Source organism: Heterodontus francisci, chromosome 34 (genome assembly GCF_036365525.1).
Source record: "Heterodontus francisci isolate sHetFra1 chromosome 34, sHetFra1.hap1, whole genome shotgun sequence".
Classification (NCBI taxonomy): Eukaryota; Metazoa; Chordata; class Chondrichthyes; order Heterodontiformes; family Heterodontidae; genus Heterodontus; species Heterodontus francisci.
The window spans coordinates 3,523,907-3,543,932 of NC_090404.1; the positions used below are offsets into that span (position 1 = coordinate 3,523,907).

Consider the following 20,026-nt stretch of genomic DNA (forward strand, 5'->3'; position numbering starts at 1 on the left):
TGGAGAGGTAGGAATTAATCAAGAATAGTTAGCAAGGCTTTGTCAGGGGAAGATCGTGTCTGACAAACTTGATCGAATTTTATGAGGAGGTGACTAGATGTGTAGTTGAGGGTAAGGCAGTTGACGTAGTCTACATGGACTTCAGTAAGGCTTTTGATGAGGTCCCGCATGGGAGATTGGTTAAGAAGGTAAGAGCCCATGGGATCTAGGGCAATTCGGTAAATTGGATCCAAAATTGGCTTAGTGGCAGGAGGCAGAGGGTGATGGTCGAGGGTTGTTTTTGCAATTGGAAGCCAGTGACCAGTGGTGTATCGCAGGGATCTGTACTTGGACCCTTGCTGTCTGTAGTGTGCATTAATGATTTGGACGTGAATATAGGAGGTATGATCAGTAAGTTCGCAGATGACACCAGAATGGGTGGTGTTGTAAATAGTGAGGAGGAAATCCTTAGATTGCAGGACGATATAGATGGTCTGGAAAGATGGGCAGAACAGTGGCAAATGAAATTTAGTCCTGAGAAGTGTTAGGTGATGCATTTTGAGAGGACGAACAAGGCAAGAGAATACACAATGGATTGTAGGAACCTAGGAAGTACAAAGGGTCAGAGGGACCTTGGAGTACTTTCCCATAGATCACTGAAGGGAACAGCACAGGTAGATAAGGTGGTTAGGAATGCATCAGGGATGCTTTCCTTTATTAGCCAAGGCATAGAATATAAGAGCAGGGACGTTATGATGGAGCTGTATAAAACGCTGGTTAGGCCACAGCTGGAGTTCTGTGTACAGTTCTTGTCGTCACACTATAGGAAGGATCTGATTGCACTGGAGAGAGTGCAGAGGAGATTCACCATGTTGTAGCCTGGGCTGGAGCATTTCAGCTATGAAGAGAGACTGGATAGACTAGGGTTGTTTTCCTTAGAGCAGAGAAGGCTGAGGCGAGACCTGATAGAGGTATACAAAATTATGAGGGGCATAGATAGGGTAGATAGGAAGAAACTTTTTCCCGTAGCGGAGGTGTCAATAACCAGGGGGCATAGATTTAAGGTAAGGGGCAGGAGATGGCTAGGGGATTTTTTCACCCAGAGGGTGGTTGGAATCTGTAACACACTGCCTGAAGGGGTGGTAAAGGCAGGAACCCTCACAACATTTAAACAGTATTTAGATGAGCGCTTGAAACGTCATAGCATACAAGGCTACGGGCCAAGTGCTGGAAAATGAGATTTCAATAAATCGGTGTTTGATGGTCGGCACGTACACGATGGGCCGAAGGGCCTGTTTCTGTGCTGTATAACTCCATGACTCTATGACCCGATCCCACTGGTATGCACTGCCTGAAAGTGTGGTGCAGGCAGATGCAACTGAGGCCTTCAAAAGAGAATTGGATAATTATCTGAAGAGAAAATGTTCAGAGTTTCAGGCAGAAGGTAGTAATGTGGGACTAAGTGAGTTGATGTTACAGAGAGCCTGCATGGACACAAAGGGGGGAATGGCCTCCTTCATTGTTGGAACCATTCTACGATTCTGTAAGTCACATTACCCTTTCCACTGGAAGGAGCGTTGTTCTCCTGTTCATCGATTGACTCAAGCCTTTCACGATTTTGAACTTTGCTGTGTGGTATAGGTTATCATCTTAATCAAATCATTTAGACATGATAATATGCAAATATTTTCAGGAGATATTTTTAATTAGTATTGAACTCATTAATTCATTAAATCATCTTGTAAATACTGCCATTCTGTTTAGTGAATGTGTGTGCCATGTTCTAGTCTTTGTCCACGGTATTTTCAATGTTTTCTGCCTCACTATCGCAAACTTTCTGCTGCTTTTATAATTGGCATTTTGTATTCAGTCTCACTTCTGACCCTCTGAACTGATACACAGAACACTCCAGTATTGGCTCTAGGAGCTGCATCCGTTGGAGGACTTTTGTCGGTAGGAGGATCCGCACTGGTCAGCAAGGTTGTATCAGTTGGAGCGCCTGCTTCTGTGATAAGGGCTGTATTGGTTGAGCAGTCTTATTGGTTGTAGGGACTGTATCAGTTGGAGCTCTGCATCAATTGAAAAGACTCTGTCTTTTGGAGGGTCTGTATCAGTTGGATGAGCTGCATCAGTTGGAGGAGCTGTACCGTTTTAAGGAGCTGTGTTAGTTAGAGGTCTGTTTTTGTTGGAGGGGCTGAGTCAGTTGAAGGAGCTGCACCTGATACTGAAGTAGTCCATGCAGAAATGCAGCAAGACCTGGACCATATCCAGGCTTGGGCTGATAAGTGGCAAGTAACATTCGCGCCACACAAGTGCCAGGCAATGACCATCTCCATCAAGAGAGAATCGAACCATCTCCCCTTGACATTCAATGGCATTACCATCGCTGAATCCCCCACTATGAATATCCTAGGGGCTACCATTGACCAGAAACTTAACAGGAATCGCCATATAAATACCGTGGCTGCAAGAGCAGCTCAGAAGCTCGGAATCCTGAGGCGAGTTACTCACCTCCTGACTCCCCAAAGCCTGTCCACCATCTACAAGGCACAATTCAGGAGTGTGATGGAATATTCTCCACTTGCCTGGATGGTGCAGTTCCAGCAACACTCAAGAAGCTCGACACCATCCAGGACAAAGCAGCCCGCTTGTTTGGAACCCCATCGACAAACATTCACTCCCCCACCTCCGAAACACAGTGGCAGCAGTGTGTACCATCTACAAGATGCACTGCAGCAATGCACCAAGGCTCCTTAGACAGCATCTTCCAAACCCGCGAACTCTACCAACTAGAAGGACAAGGGCAGCAAATGCATGGGAACACCACCACCTGTAGGTTCCCCTCCAAGACACACACCATCCTGACTTGGAACTATATCGCCGTTCCTTCACTGTCGCTGGGTCAAAATCCTGGAACTCCCTTCCTAACAGCACTGTTGGTATACCTAACCCAAATGGACTGCAGCGGTTCAAGAAGGAAGCTCACCACCACCTTCTCAAGGGCAATTAGGGATGGGCAATAAATGCTGGCCTGGCCAGCGATGCCCACATCCCATGAATGAATAAAAAAAACAGTTGTAGGTTCTGTTTTCTGGCAGGGGCTGATTAGGTTGGAGGAGCTGTATCTGTTTGAGCAGCTGTTTCAGTTGGAGATGCCATAGCCCTTTGATGGACCATACCAGTTGCAGAGGATACAATAATTTGAGGGCCTGTATCAGTTGGAGGGGCTGTGCCAATTTGAGGCATTGCACCAGCTGGAGGGGCTCTATTAGTTGGAGGGGATGTGTCTTTTGCTGTTTCTGTATTGATTGGAGGGACGGTAACAGTTGCAGGGTCCGTATCGAATGGAGGGATATATTGGTTGGAAGGACTGTATTGGTTGTAGGGGCTGTGTTACTTGGAGCGTCTAGATCAGTTGAAAGAAGCTGAGGGGGTCCATATCGTTTGGACTGATTTTAGTTGTTTGGAGCGTGCGGATCTGTTAGAGGGCCTGTATCGTTTGGAGTGGTTGCATCAATTAAAAAGGTTGTATATTTTTGACGGTCTCTGTAGGTTGATTGGGCTGAATCTATGGGAGGATATGTATTACTAGAGGTGTTCTTTTGACTTCAAATGTTATATTAGGTACAGATGCTGTATTATTTTGAGATACTGTATCTGTGTGAGGTATTGAAATCATTTCAGATGCTTTATTTGTTGAATTTCGTTGTTCACAATCATAAATAACACACTTTAATCACTTAAGTGAATGGCCACTGTTCGAGAGGCCAGCCATATTCTAGAGGGCAGTAGAGTAGTCCTGAGCGAGACACTCTGACATTTCCAATGGTCAGAGCTGAGAGACGGACATCACAGAAAGAACATGAGATCTAAATATGGGCCTGAAAGTGTCCGAATGAACTATCTCAATCGCTGGGAGAATATAGTTTCTAATTTTCATTAGTTAATTCATGTGATCACAATTGTCCAGTGTTTTGGATTTTTCAATTCAATTTCGGAGATAAATGTATTCTACCACATCAGGGACTCAACCCGATGTCATAATCTGTTTGTTCAAATTTAAAACAAAACAATCTGAACCATGTTGCAAACTCAATATCCCCATGGAGATTCCATGGGGTATAAATTAGAGGCTTTGCAAATGTATCACCTCCAAGTTTCATTCAGAGAGATTGCCTGCAGCACGAAGGGGCAGATCACTTCACACAGAAAATGCTTGAAACATTTCACAGTGTCAGGAAAGTATACTACATGATACTTGCTGTTATTGGTGTTCCTGGTAAGTGACTATAACCATTGTGGTTGTGTAAGTCTGTGTGTGAGTAGGTCTCTGGTTTGGTTCTGTAACTGATAACGTTCTATATTGGTCTAGTGGTCTCTGTTATACACAAACCTGATCAATGATATAATTTCGATAAGTCAAATGTCCTGAATTATCATTGTGCTGTTTTTCCATTTCCTTAATTGAAAAGAAACGTCTGTTTCTAACCCACAGTTCACTGAATTATCAGGTTATTTAATTTAGTGGAACATAGTGTATTGTTGAATCAGACCTCAGTGCAGGAAAATCTAAAAGCGAGGAGTATCTGTCTTTATAGAATTGACTCAGTGTCAGCCCTAACCGGGGTGGAACACCAGATCCCACTTTTCAGTCCGTACTGGGCGTATACACTGTAGAATTTCACTGAGTTGGGATCACTAACCGGAGTGCAACAGCTGCCCCGTTGTCCATGTATTTCTGGGAGTATCTCTTACTGTGAAATTGTACTGAGAGTCACTATCTGGAGTGGAACAAGCCAGTTCTACTTTGAACTCATTGTTTCATGGAGCTTTTCTCTTCACTCCGTGGAGTTGGTTTCATGTTGTAGGAATGTAATCGATTGCAAAGTGCAAGATTTTTTGTTGTTGGTTGAAGATGTTTAGGAATAAATGTATAAAGGGAAATGTGTTGACATTGCTTTGTTTCTAATAGAACTGCTACACAGCAGGACATCACTGTTAAAATATCCAAATCATCTGTGTCATGATTTATGTTTACTCGAGGTATCGTTATTGTAAACACTTCCTGTGTTGATTCATCCTATTTCCCCAACATGTCCTGGAATCTATGGTTCTTGAGTTCTGAACATTTTTGCCTTGCTGTTACACAGGATGAATAGTGGGCTGTGGTTATTTTTATTTTGCTGCTGTCATTGGTTAAGTTTTGAGGAAGCAGTTCTTACCTATGATTCAGAATCTCTACACATGGAAGCTGCACCGATTTCTGCCCTTAGCTCAGTGAGCTGTGTCCCTACAAAGGGACACATAGAACCGAGAAATATGCATTTCGTGTTTTCATAATGCATAGATGAGTCGGAGGGCAGTAAACAATAACATTAATAAACTGTTAATAATGAATAAATAGTGCAATGCTTCATAAAATAAACTGCCATGATTACGACATCTATTATGAATGAACTGATGACTGTGATTAATTAATGCAGAAGTTACAGAAAAGTATAGAATTTGCAGCACAGAATCTGGCCATTCAGCCCATTATGTCTGTCTTTAAACTTTGCACGAATCTCTCACCATCCTAGCCCATCTGAGCTTATCGAATATCCAATTATTTTCTCCCTCATAGAGCTATCTACTTTCCCCTTAAATGCTATTCACCTCAACTACGTCCTGTTGTAGTAAGTTCCATATTCTCACCACTGTGAGTGAAGAATTCTCTCCTGTATTCTTTCTTGGATTGAATAGTGACAGCCCTATATTGAAGAACAACATGTTTGGTCTTCCGCACAAGTAGCAATACCTTCCCCACATTTCGTCTATTCAACTCCTTTATGATTTTAAAGGCCTATATTAGATCAGCCCTCAACCTTCTCTTATCTATCGAAAAGAGCCACTACCTGTTCAATTTCAACTCTTCCATAACCAATGTTGTAGTTAAGTTTCATATAACCTCTTTGCTTTTAAATCTTGCTCTCTAGAAATGAGCCCCAGTGTTTTCAACATATTTCTAATGTCGTGTTATCCTTTGTCACTAATTCAAATCATTTATGAATCGATATCCCCGGAATACTTTGGCCTTTCAATACTTTATCAATTATTTGCCTCATTTCTGGCATAAGTTTGTTGGATGTGATTGGTGGATTCATTCAGTTATTTCGTAGCAATTAGCTCCTCCTCTCTCAGATCTCTCAGTCTTCTTCAGCCTCTGAATCCTCACCAACTAGCTAACTCTATCCATACCTTCCATCAACGCATGTAGCTTCCTTCCTTCTGATTTCGGAGCTGAGCTCAGATGTTCATTTATATATCTTCCCATGTCAGTACGACCCTCTCTGATCCAAAGTTAAGTGAACGCGAAATAAAAACTAGAAATGCTGGAAATACTCAGCAGGTCTGGCAGCATCTGTGCAGAGAGAAGCAGAGTTAACGTTTCAGGTCAGTGACCCTTCTTCAGAACTCTGACCTGAAACGTTAACTCTGCTTCTCTCTGCACAGATGCTGCCAGACCTGTTGAGTATTTCTAGTATTTCTTGTTTATATTTTAGATTTCCAGCATCTGTAGTATTTTGCTTTTATTTAAGTGAGATGCCGCTAAACTCACAGCAGGCGGGATCTTTACTGGCGCACAGGAATAGGCGTTGCCCAATCAATTTCCCTGCAGAGTCTCCTGTGGATACATTCCGAGGGCCCTATGTGATATTTGTTAGCTTCGTTCTGTACACGCACACCACTCCCGCTGACACTCCTCTTTCCCGCATTGGCTCTGGGCTGCTCAGGCTCCTTGCCTCGCCACTTTCCCAGTACAATGATCAATGTTTGGTGCCGATTTCCTTCTTTCACACTGAACTGGAAAACAGTGCTTCTAAGTTACGGCCACCCTCGCCTTCACATGCTCATTCGCAGATACTTCCCGTCCCTTCCTCGAATTCTCTATCTCCATTTCACAGCATAGGCTTTCCACCAACATCTATTGTAAGTCCACCGACTCCCACAGCTCCCTTGACAGCACTTCCTCTGTCAGATCTCACGTTGTAAAATTGCTATTGTAAATCATTGGAAGAAGCTCACGGCACTACCTTCGGGATTGCTGCTGCAAAGTGAGCCTTTATCATCGACTCTCCCGAGTGGCACACTGCGATTGCTACACTAAACATGTACAGTGGCTTCCAATGAACAGTACTATACATATCAAATGAACAATATACTATATTCTCCAACCCCACTTCCTGTCAAGAGTCGGTTCTGTTCTCCCATTTCTCCGAAGCCTTTGCATCTGTTTCCACGATGTCACCTTCCAGACCCATGTTTCCGAAGAGTCTTTATTCGCTTCAGCTGAGGGTTCACCTCCGCTGTGGTTGTCAGGAGTTTGACCATGTCCGTCCCATTTCCCGCGTTGCTGCCCTCACCACCTCCATGCCAGAAACTTGACAATGTACCCTTTGCTCTCATCTTCAACAGATCATCCTTCCTCCCATTTCCACCGTGTCAGCCAAACCCACCATCAAACACATCTTCCTCTCAGCTCCTTTCCCCCATGCCTTGTGGCATACTGGTTCACTCTTCCATCAGCCCCAATATCAGTTCCCTTCCTGCCGGCACTTTCCTATGCAAGCACAGGAAATGCAACATCTGCCCGTTTCCCTCCTTGCATTCCACCTTCCGGGGTCCCAAGCCCTTTATCAATTTACTTGCACATCTTTCACTTTAGTTACGGCATTCATTTCACTGCCCTGGAATCAATGTCCGCTACCTTGGAGAAGACTAAACACAAATTGAGTGATTGTTTTGGTAAACACTTCATTTAAGTTCGGGAGCACATTCCTGAGCTTCCAGTCGCTGGCTATTATATATCTACATCCCACTCCAGCTGTGGCTTGACTCTCCTCGGCCTGCTGCATTGTTCCACTTCTAAGATTAACGTTGAAAAGCACATTATTTGTCGAGCAAGTACTTTATTGCCTGCCGGATTCAGCACTGAGATTAAAAACTTCAGATCACAACAACAGATCCTATTTTATCTCAGGATGCTGTCTGCTGGTAAGGGAGGATGGCTACACCAGGGCCACTGGGAGAGGAGAATGTGCGTGCTGGTACTTGGGTCTGGATTCCCTATTGGCACACGGCTGACTGGCTGGTCCATTCCCTTGGGTCTACCCACCTTTCTCCACCACATTTCATGACCACTGGAGCCCTCTCCTCTGAACTAGATTTCTTTGGTCCATTCCACTTTGTTATTCTGCTGTAAGCATTTACACCTCTTCTGGATCCATCTTTACTTGTCCCATTTGCCTTGCACCATCATCCCTTTTGTCATTGACTCACTCTTGCACTCCACCCGAACACTAACCTTCTCCTTTGTTCTTTCCTCCCCTTATATCTCACTCTTTACTGGCTCTATCATTGTTTTGAAACTGTTAATCTCTACTATCTTCCAGTTTTTATAAAAGGTTATCAGGCTGAAACGTTAACTTTGTTTCTGTCTCCACAGATGCTGTCAGAACTGCTCAGTGTTTTCAGCATGATTTTATTTACAGAGGTCTCAGTTTTTCCATTTTGCCCAAATATTTAGACTAGGATCCTAACGGGGCTGGGTTACACAGATGGTGGTTGGGGATGGCGGGCGCGGTGGGGGAGTGATGGGGGAGTGGTGTTTTGTTGGGGTCAAAATTTCAAAGACAGGCTTTCCCCCCACACTGTGCAGTTTTTTTTTTGTTTCACGGGGTGCGTCTTTCGTCCTTGTCAGGTTCCTTGACAGGAAGTTAACCTGACTGGCAAGTTTGTCATCCAGTTATTGGGCGTGATCCCAGGTAGGTCCCATCCTAGACCCCGGAGGATCTGTCCGATCCTGGGTAATCTGATCATGGACATGGGAAAGGTTCCAATCCCCAACAGGAGGGGTCTTTGCCTGAGGGGAGTCCGATGGGGGCTGAGCTTGGGAGTCCAGGAGGAACCACTCCTGCTAATCTTGGCATACAAGCAAGGGTGTAGTGGGAACTACCGTGTCTCTAAAACTGCTTTCACCTCTCTTCAGCTGCTGAGTTTCCTGTGGCCTAACAATCCCGGCTGGGCAATGTCAAGCCTTTAAATCAGTTTCAATCAGAGGTTGCCAGTCTCTTAAAATATTTAACATACCGACCTGGCTCCTGGGAGCGATCAGCTGCTCGCTCCCTGTCCTGTCTCTGTTAACGTGGATGAGTTGGAGTTAGGTTGAGATTCTTTCATCTCTGACCCAATTCCAACCCACAATGGTTTGGTCCTAAATTCCAGCCCTTACTGCCTGGGCTCAGAATCGGAGAATATTTGATCAGTAAATTCGTGTCTCTTTTCCCTTCTCCCTCTTACAGTTAATTTAGTGGCGATTATGATCCTGTCCCGGAGAAAGTGCGGACTCTCCACCTGCACCACTCGCTACCTGGTGTCCATGGCAATAGCGGATCTACTGGTCATTATCACTGAGGTCATACTGCTCCGGATCAATTATTATTATTTCCCAGGATCTTTCCTGGACATCACCCCTGTGTGTACAGTTATGCACGTACTGATTAATGCAGCCACGGACTGTTCTGTCTGGCTCACTGTCACGTTCTCCTTTGATCGATTTGTCGCCATTTGTTGCCAGAAGCTGAAAACAAGATATTGCACTGAAAAATCGGCAGCTGCTGTTGTGGCAACAACCTGCATTCTGCTCTGTTTAAAAAACATCCCTTACTACTTTACATATGAACCTGGAGAGATAATCGACAATGTACCATGGTTCTGTTATGATAAGCCTAGCTATTTTACTGAGCCCGGATGGGTGGGAATGGATTGGTTTGACAAAGTTTTAACTCCATTGCTTCCATTCCCTTTAATTCTGTTGCTCAATGCTCTGACAGTCAGATACATTTTAGTAGCCAGTCGGGTCCGTAAGGGACTGAGGGGTCAGAGCAAGGGAGAGAAATGCAGTGACCCAGAGATGGAGAGCAGAAGGAAGTCTGCTATTTTACTCTTCACCATTTCGGGCAGCTTCATACTTCTGTGGTTGTCATATGTTATAGATTTTTTATATTACAACATTGCAGGTACAGCTCCCAACAATTACAATGCTTCTTTATATATCTTTGGACAAGTCGGATTTATGCTGCGGACCTTAAATTGCTGCACGAACACATTTATTTATGGGGTGACACAGTCCAAGTTCAGAGAGCAGTGCAAGAGCATAGTGAAATATCCGGTTACATCAATTATTCAGTTGATCGCTAAACAAAATAACAGAGAGCAACGCAGAGGCGGGTCCCAGTGTTCCTAGGCCATGAATGTAATATTCATCCACAGATTTCCTTCAACTAAATGACACCAGGAATCCTTTTCGACCTGTCTGCAGCCTTTGACACACTATCCTCTTCCTGCACCTCTCCATTATTGTCCTGTTGGATGGAGCTGTATTCGGCTGGTTCTATTCTTATCTATCTAACCACAGCAAGAGGATCGCTATCAATGGCTTCTCTTCCCTATCCCGCATCTTACTTGCTCCTCTCTTTTTTTTTATCTACATGCTGTCTCTCACCTGCAATGTCCGGTTTCACATGTATGCTGATAACACTCAGCTCTACCTCACCACCACATTTTTTGTTATCACGTTTGCTTTGTTGAAAGTATCAGGCTACTTTTCCGACAACCAGTACTGGGTGAGCAGAAATTTCCTCCAACTAATATGGGAAGACAGAAACCATTGTCTTCGGCCCCTGCTATAATTCTATACCCTAGCTACTGAGTCCTGCCCTCTCCCTGGTAACTGTATGTGACTTAACCAAACAGTTTTCAATCTTGGTATCACATTTGACACCTGCATGAACTTCCAACCACATATCAGCGACATCACTAAAACCTATTTCCACGACTGCACAACATTGCACAACTTTGTCCCTCCCTCAGTTGAATCCTGCTAAAACCTAAATTCATGCGTTTGTTACTTCTAGACCTAATTATTCCAATGCACTCGTCAACAACAACCCACAATCAACTTCAATAAACTTAAGGTTGTCCCAAACTCTGCTGCCCGTCCTTATCCCACCAATTCCTTTTCGTCTATCACCTCTGCTCTCGCTGACCTACTTTAGCCCCCAGTCAAGCAATGCATCGATTTTAAACTGTTAATCCTTGTTTTCAAAACTCTCCATGACCTCTCCCTTCATTATATATGTAAAATCATCCAGCTACGACAAAACTCTCTACATGTATAACTTTCTGAAGCCCCTACAACCCTCTGAGATATCTTCTCTCCTCTAATTCTGGCCTCTTGCACAACCCTAATTTCAAAGACTCTACTATTAGCGGTCGAACTTCCAGCTGACAGGGCAGTAATCTCTGGAAATCCCTTCCTAATCGTCTCTGCATCTCTTTATCTCTCTCTCTCTCTCATCCTATTGAAAGCTAGTTGCATGAAACTATCACTGATTGTGGTAAAAGCCCATTTGGTTCACTAATGTCCTTTGAGGATTGAAATCTGCCATCCTTACCAGGTCTGGCCTACATACGAACATAAATAGATACAAATTAGGAGCAGAAGTAGGACATTCGACCCCTCAAGCCAAGTTCGACCGGTGTCTGCGTGGGTTTCCGCCGGGTGCTCCAGTTTCCTCCCACAGCCAAAGACTTGCAAGTTGATAGGTAAATTGGCCATTGTAAATTGCCCCTAGTGTAGGTAGGTGGTAGGAGAATGGTGGGGATGTGGTGGAGAATATGGGGTTAATGTCGGATTAGTATAAATGGGTGGTTGTTGGTCGGCAGAGACTCGGTGAGCCGAAGGGCCCGTTTCAGTGCTGTATCTCTAAACAAATAAAAAAATAAATAAATAAAAGCCTGCTCCACCATTCAATAAGACCATAGCTGATCTGTTAGTGTTTCACACTCCCACCTGCCCGCGATAACTTTTGAATCACTTGTGTAACAAGAATCTGTCTAACTCCACCTTAAAAATATTCAGTGACCAGTCTCCACCTCCTTCTGAGGCAGAGAGTTCCGAAGCCGCACAACCCTCTGAGAGAAAAAAAAATTCTCCTCGTCTCTGTCCTAAAAGGGCGACCCATAATTTTCAAGCAGTGACCACAAGTTCGGGGCTCACCTACAAGAGGAAACATCCATCCTGTCAAGACTGTTCACGATCTTATAAACTTCAATCAAGTCTCCCCTCAGTCTTCTTACCCCCCATGAAAACAAACCCGGTCTGTCCAACCTTTCCTCATAAGACAACTCGCTCATTCCAGGTATCAATCTAGTAAACCTTCTCTGAACCACCTCCAATGCATTTAGTTCCTTCCTTAAATAAGGAGACCAAAACTGAACACAATTTTTGATATGTGCTCTCAAGAATGCCCTGCATAACTGAGACATAACATCCTTACTTTTATTTTCAATTACTCTCATAATAAAGGATAGCATTCGATTAGCTTTCTTTATTACTTGTTAACTGTATTCTAACTTTTTGGAACTCACGCACTGGAACATCTAGATCCCTCTGCACCCCGGAATTCTGCAGTCCTCCATTTAAATAATACGTTTTTCTTATTCTTCCTGCCAAAGTGAACAACTTCACATTTTCCCAGATTATACTCCATTTGCCAGATTTTTTACCACTCACTCAACATATCAATATCGGTCTGCAACCTCCTTATGTCCTCTTCCTATCTATCTTTGTAATTATTAAGAACGCTTCAATTGTTGTTAATTTGATTTGAAGTGACACTAAATAGTAAAGATGCGACGCCTTGAAGAATTGAGAATTTTTTCGAAAACGTTATCGGGTTTTGGATTTCCCTAGCAAATCAGGGACATACCTTCCATCTTTAATTGGACATCACGAACGTCTGGTCTCCACTAAATGAGACTTTAACAATATGTCCTACCATATTTGATGTATTCCTCTAAACTCACGTCCCGATAATGGAGGGAGACAGTAAGCAGGAAACTATAGACCAGTTCGTCTAATACCTGTCATTGGGAGAATGCTGGAATCCATTATTAAGGAGATAGTAGCAGGACATTTGGAAAACTATAATAGAATCAAACAGGGACAACATGGTTTTGTGAAAAGAAAATCGTGTTCAGCAATTTTATTTGAGTTCTTTGCGAATGTAACAAGCAGGGTGGATGAAGTGGAACCTGTACGTTTACTGCATTTAGATTTCCAAAAGACATACATAAGGTGCCACATTAAAGGTTTCCGCACAAGTTAATAGTTCATGATGTTTGGGGTAATATATTAGCATGGATAGTGGATTGGCCAACCGACAGGAAAAAGAGAGTCAATTTTCAGGTTGGCAAACTGAAACGAGTGGGTGCCACAGGGATCAGTGCTAGGGCTTTAAATATTTGCAGTCTATATTAATGACTTGGGTGAAGGGAGCTAGTGTGTTGTAGCCACGTTTGCTGATGATATGAAGATAGGTATGAAAGCAAGTTGTCAGGAGGATGCAAAGAGTCTGCAAAGGGATATAGCTAGGTTAAGTGAGTGGGCAAAGAAAATGGCAAATACAGTTTAATGCAGGAGATGTGAACTTGTCCATTTTTGCAGGAAGGATAGAAAACCGAATATCACTTTAACGAAGAGAGACTGCAGAATTCTGCAGTACTGAGGGAGCTGGTTGTCCTCTTACATGAATCACAAAACGTTAGCCTGCAGGTGCAGCAAATAATTAAGAAGGCAAATTGCATGTTGGGCTTTATTGAAAGGGGGATGGAATATAAAAGTAGGGAAGTCTTGCTATAAATGTACAGTACGTTTGTGAGACCACACCTAAGGTGTTGTGTACACTTCCAGTAACCAGATTTAAGGAAGAATATACAGGCATTGAAGGCAGGTCAGAATAAGTCCACTGGGTTGATTCCTGGGATGAAGAGGTTGCCTGCTGAGGAAAGGTTGAGCAGGTTGGGCCGATACCCATTGGAGTTTAGGAGAATGAGAGATGAGCTTATTGAAACATACACGATTCTGAGGGGACTTGACAGGGTAGATGCTGAGAATGTGTTTCGCCTGTTGGCGAATGTAGAACTGTTTCAAAATAAGGGATTTCCTATTTAAGACGGATATGCAGAGCATTTGTGTCTCTCAAATGGTCAGTAATCTTTGGAATTCTGTACCTCAGACAGCAGTTGAGGCTGGGTCATTGAATATATAGATTTTTGATCTACAAGGGAGTCGAGGGTTATGGAGGCAAGGAGGAAGGAGGGGTTAAGCCCACAATCAGATCAGTCATGATATTATTGAATGGTGGAGCAGGCTTGAGGAGCCAAATGGCCAACTGCAGGTCCTTTTTCTTATGATCTTATGTCCCACATGGGCAGGAAATCAAAAACACCAATCAGATGTTTAACACAGAACCAACAAGGACACAGAGGGAATCCTGAGCGAACAGTACAGTGATCTGGTCGGAGCACACTATAGGCACTGTCTTTGGATCTGGCCGCCAACTAACAATGTCGACATTCAAGTATGGGTTACTGCACAGGTGATCCAGGAAGATGATTCCTCTGCTTGAGTAATCTAATTTGAGAGGAACAACATAATCAGTCTTTTAGGACTGATAATAAGCTTATTGCTGGTCATAACGTGAGTGAGCGGCAGTTGGAATGGTCTTGGCACAAAGTGAAAACCGTTGCAACAACTGGAAGAAGTTGCAGCGGTGCGTCATTTTCTGGAAGGACGAATTAAGATGGGCTGAGCATCCTTCCTCGTCGACCTTCTGAACTTGAGACTGATCTCCTGCAGAGAAAACGTAAACACAACGAATGAGATCCCTCTAGCCGCGATGTGAGCCAAATTTGCCACTCAGTTTCCGCAGTTATCAAACACAATCAACAACATCGTGTGTGTTTGCCGTGGTTGTCTGTATATGCATGTCTGTCTGTGTTTGTGATCCATGGATGTTTGAACTGTCCACGCGAGGGCGCTCTCCGATCACTTTCTAAAGATCACGAGCCCTAGCTACAGAAAGTGGCTGTTCAGTGAGATACAAATGGGCGGGGAGAAAAATTCCCAGCCGATCCAATGCGATCTCAGCGCCGTTTGCGTTATTCCTATTCTAGGTCCGGTAAAGGAGGCGATCACAGTCTCTGTTTTTCTACTTCACTCTGGCACCATGGAGCTGAAACTCCGTCTGACTCTGGTTATTGTCCTGATCACAGGGCAGTGATAGTGGGAACTTCCTACAATATTCCCCAGTTCTCAAACAATTTTCCATCTCCATATCCGGGTAATTATTCTCTTTCTGTTACTCTGTCGAACCCGCCATGTTTTTTTCTGCTTATTTTCAGATATGAATAAGGGAGGCTCCATGTCCCAGTCAGAACAAGGAATCGGAACAGAAGCGGGTGCAGATGCAGCAAAAAGCTGCAGTTACTTCGGATCAGATTCAGCTACAATATATTACCTGTCCTGGAATCGCCAGTATCCCCACCAAGCTCCTCAGTATATGGTCAGAGCCGATGGTTAAGAGTATAATGAGACGGCTCCCGGTTTTGAACACTTCAGCGGGAATCTCAAACGGAAGCAAGGCACTTTTCACTTGTCCATGAAAGACTTGAAGATTGCACACCGTGCCGTGTATTACTGTGCTCTGAGACCCGCAGTAGATGGGAGTCCCTTGGACCTCATACAGAAATAAGGTACAGCTCGGTGGCTGGGATGCTGATAAGGGGTCGGGTGGGGTGGGGCATGGCAGCACATCAGGAGAATACCAGCGATTGACTCCCCGAGAGTTTGTCCGGAAAATGAGAGGGAAAATACATCCTGATCCGATTGGGTTTCTGCAGCTGAAGCCTTTGCTGTCAAAATTGGGATAAGTGATATGTCTCAACCATTTTAAGCCAGGGTCAAATTCAGACATTTTCACACCCGGTGTCAGCTCAGACCTACGGATTTCTGGGATGACAGATGGAATCAATATCTGCAAGTAAAATCTTGGCTGTGTTCAGTCCCATCAGGTCATATTTCAAAAGCTGTCTCAACAGTACAGAATGTTGTCAACGACATTATATCCTTTGTATTCTTTAGGCTATGACTAGTAACAGAGATGATTGGCTGGCAGCGATGACAAGGATTGAGGCTGATTTCGGTTATTTCCCGTTATCCATGCTATTGAGAGCAGGAGGGGTGGTGTGTGCGTTGCGGGGCGGGGAGGTGCGGTAGTAGTGAGAAAACGAGCGAGTTAAAAAGACATGGTTGGACTGAGTTAAAAAGAGAGACACACAAAGAGAGTGAGGGAGAGAGAAATACACAAAGACGGCGAGTTAAACAAAGTGAGTGAGAGCAAGACAGAGAGAGAGAGAGATGCAAACAGAGAGAAAAAGAAAGACAGAGACTGAGATAAACTTCGAGGGAAATGAGTCCGTTCCACAAATATCTGTTGAAACGTCAGTGTGAAACTAACAGGAGATGCAATTTTACCGTGCTGAAATTCATCACATGGAAAGGCAAATAGTGATAATTATGTATTTCAATGAAGGCTTTTCACTTCTGTAACTGCATTTGTATATTTTATTATACAGTTAGCATGAATAAACGCCTTTAGTATGAATAGCTCCGCTACTGACTGAGCTGGCAGAGTCCAACAGGACATAACTGTTAGGCTGGGTCTTCGGCAGGTGCTGAGGGAAGCAAACAAAAGGGAAAAAACAACTTGACCTCGTCGTCACAAATCTACCTATCGCAGATGCATCTGTCCATCATAGTATTTGGTAGGAGTGACCACTGGACAGTCCTTGTGGAGACAAAGTCCCATCTTCATATTGATAATACCCTCCATCGTGTTGTATGGTACTGCTATGGTGCTAAATAGGATAGATTTAAACAGATATAGCAAGGCAAAACTGGGCATCCATGAGGCGCTATGCACCATCAGCAGCAGCAGTATTGACCTCAATCACAAACTATAACCCCATGGCCCGGCATATCCCCCACTCTAACATTACCATCATGTCGGATGATTAACCGTGGTTCAATGAAGAGTGCCAGAGGGTATGCCAGGAACGGCACCAGGCATACCTCAAACTGAGGTGTCAACCTGGTGCTAAAACCCAGGACTACTTGTTTGCCAAACAGTGTAAGCAGCATGCGATGGACAGAGCTAAGTGATCCCACAACCAACGGATCAGATCTAAGATCTGCAGTCCTGACAAATCCAGTCATGAATGGTAGTGGACAGTTAAACAACTAACAGGAGGAAGTGACTTCACAAATATCCCTATCCTCAAAGGTGGGGGACCCCAGCACATCAGTGCAAAGGATCAGGCTGAAGCATTTGCAACAATCTTCAGCCAGAAATTCTGAGTGGATGATCCATCTTGGCCTCCTCCGGAAGTCCCCTTCATCACAGATGCCAGTCTTCAGTCCGTGTGATATCAAGAGACGACTGAAGACACTGGATACTGCAAAGACTATAGACCCTGACAATATTCCGGCATTAGTACTGAAGACCTGCGCTCCAGAACTTACCACACCCTAGCCAAGCTGTCCCAGTGCAACAACAACACTGGCATCTACCCGGCAATGTGGAAAATTGCCCATTTATGTCCTGTACACAGAAAGCAGGAAACATCCAACCCGGCCAATTACCACCCCACCCGTCTACTCTCGATCATCAGTAAAGTGATGGAAGGTATCATTGGCAGTGCTATCAAGCGACACTTGCTTAGCAATAACCTGCTCAGTGACGCTCAGTCCTCCAGGACCACTCAGCACCTGACCTCATTACAGCCTTGGTTCAAACATGGACAAAAGAGCTGAACTCAAGAGGTGAGGTGAGAGTGCCTGCCCTTGATATCAAGGTAGCATTTGACAGAGTATGGCATCAAGGAGCAGCAGAACTGGAGCCAATGGGAATCAGGGGAGCAAATTTCCACTGTTTGAAATCATAGCTAATGCAAAGGAGCAAGTTTGTGGTTGTGGTTGTTGGAGGTCAATCATCTCAGCTCCAGGACAGCACTGCGGGAAATTTGGTGAGTTTCCCAAATAGTATAGACACAAAGTGGATCCAGATAGTTTTCTTCGCTTCGGATCAATTTGTCGCTATTCCTGTGTTATGGGAACAGTTCGATTAAGTATAATGTTTAATACCGATGTGAAACACAGAGATAAATAATCTTTGAACTTGCCAATTAACAGAGTTTGAGGTGCGACAAGTAAGTAGACAGTGACAGCCAACAAGTTTGCAGATCGATATTTGCGGATCTGAAGACAGCTCGTTGCACTTGAAATCGTTTGTAGTCGATAGGAAGATGTTACATAATATCTGGCCTCTCTGCCGACTGATTCGTTAGCGACTGCAGATGACATCCAATCAGCTCACAGTTCTATTATTCTACAGTTCATCCAATCAATTCACAGCTCCTTTGTTATCCAATTCATGACGGCAGAGGAACAGAGTGAAGTTGTTCGCCTCACAAGAGGGAACTGGACGTGGAATAAACACAACATTGGCTCTTTAACAGGATCGGTCTGTGAGGTGGGAACAGCAAAGGGAAATAATTAAACTTGTTTTCGTGTCAGTGCTGGAGGTTTCTGTTAAAATATCCTCATTGATCATTCGAAACACTCACAGGCGAGGGGTAGGAGGAGTACTGCTTGGAATTAGACGACAGTACAGAAGCAGGCTATTCAGCCAATATGGTCTTTATAGGTCGGTTTCTGTTCTATCATCAGTTCACAATCCAGGTCTCAGATCTGAATCACTGAGAGGACGTGAGAGTCATTTACTGTTTTTTTGTATGGGCCGTCTGCGCTCCTGTACCAGTGTGGGGCACAGCGCACTATGAAACACAGCAGAGTCAGAAACAAGAGCCCCGGCGACTCTTAAATGAATTGTTTTCTTGTCTTTGTCCAAAACAGCAGAAATCCGGTCTGGGAAATCTGGAGATTAACCCCCACCTCCTTTTCATATTTAATCAGTAAATATCTTGGAGCGTCCCCACAACACTGGTTGTACCAGAAGACGTAGGGAAAGGTATCGGTTGTAGAGTAACTGCAGTTCAATATTACGGTCTGCCCTTCCTGAATCGTTAATTGAGGTGGATCCTGAGAAACTCATTCCTGAAACAAAGAACATAATACATCAAAAGTCTGGGAGTAGTTACCATCAATGGGGCACACTCTGACTATTTAAACATCGACTCACCGGGAAGCAGGACCATTATAATTAGTAAAGAAGATAGGGACCACATGGTGCCTGATTAGAGTTGATGAAAATTACAAAATGTTTTAAATGCAGTCTGATATTACAGTGTCAACTCAGCTCGGGGAATTGTGAACTGATCCTCATTATGAACCAATCAGTGTTAGTTGTGTCCAATAAATGCACGAACTCTCAAAATTCTGGCCGAGCTAATCCGTATGAGTCTCTCTCTCTGTATATACAAACACATGCATACTGACACATAAACACACAACACACACGCACACACACATACAGTCACACGCATGTAAAGCTGTGTGTTTGTGTGTGAGTACACCTGTTTACCTTTGTATCGCTATTCATCTTGCCGTCTTTCTCTCTCTCAGTCTCCCTTTCTGACTCTTCCTCTCTCTCTGACCGTCCCTCTGCCCCACCCTCTGTTTCCCGGTCTTTCTTTTTCTCACTCTCTTTCTACTTTTCCCCCCCTCTCATTATTTCTTTGTCATTCTCGCATTAAGTTGAAATGTGAAGAAATTTCTGCACGCATTATGTCTCACTAATAATTTCAGTCTGAAGAATATGAGAAACATGACACACTCTCAGCTAGGAACTAACATAGACACGTATAATTATTGATATATTCGGAGGTTATTGACGTACAATCATCTATGAATTATTTCAGGTGAAATAATTAACTAGCGATCAGAGAGCGCCCCCCGTCTTCCAGTACAAGCCTCTAGCAAAAAAATTGGAAGCAAAAACGAAACTACAGATAAAGCATACAGACACACACAAAGACAAATACATAAGAAAATACACACAGGCACTTCCAGACGCATACACCGACATATACACTCAAACACGCACGCTCAAACAAACCCACTAAAACAGACACACACGTACAC

General features: G+C 43.9%; 2 protein-coding genes across 2 annotated transcripts in view; one reads left to right on the top strand and one right to left on the bottom strand.

The window, feature by feature from the left end:
- LOC137348917 (uncharacterized) overlaps positions 1–20,026 on the bottom strand; it is a 216,509-nt gene that overhangs the window by 75,907 nt on the left and 120,576 nt on the right. The gene's annotated exons all lie outside the window — the stretch shown is intronic.
- Positions 4,192–10,264, top strand: LOC137348413 (probable G-protein coupled receptor 139). Its single transcript, XM_068013724.1, has 2 exons — positions 4,192–4,258; positions 9,321–10,264. The coding sequence occupies exons 1-2, from the start codon at positions 4,192–4,194 to the stop codon at positions 10,262–10,264; spliced, it is 1,011 nt and encodes a 336-aa protein (XP_067869825.1).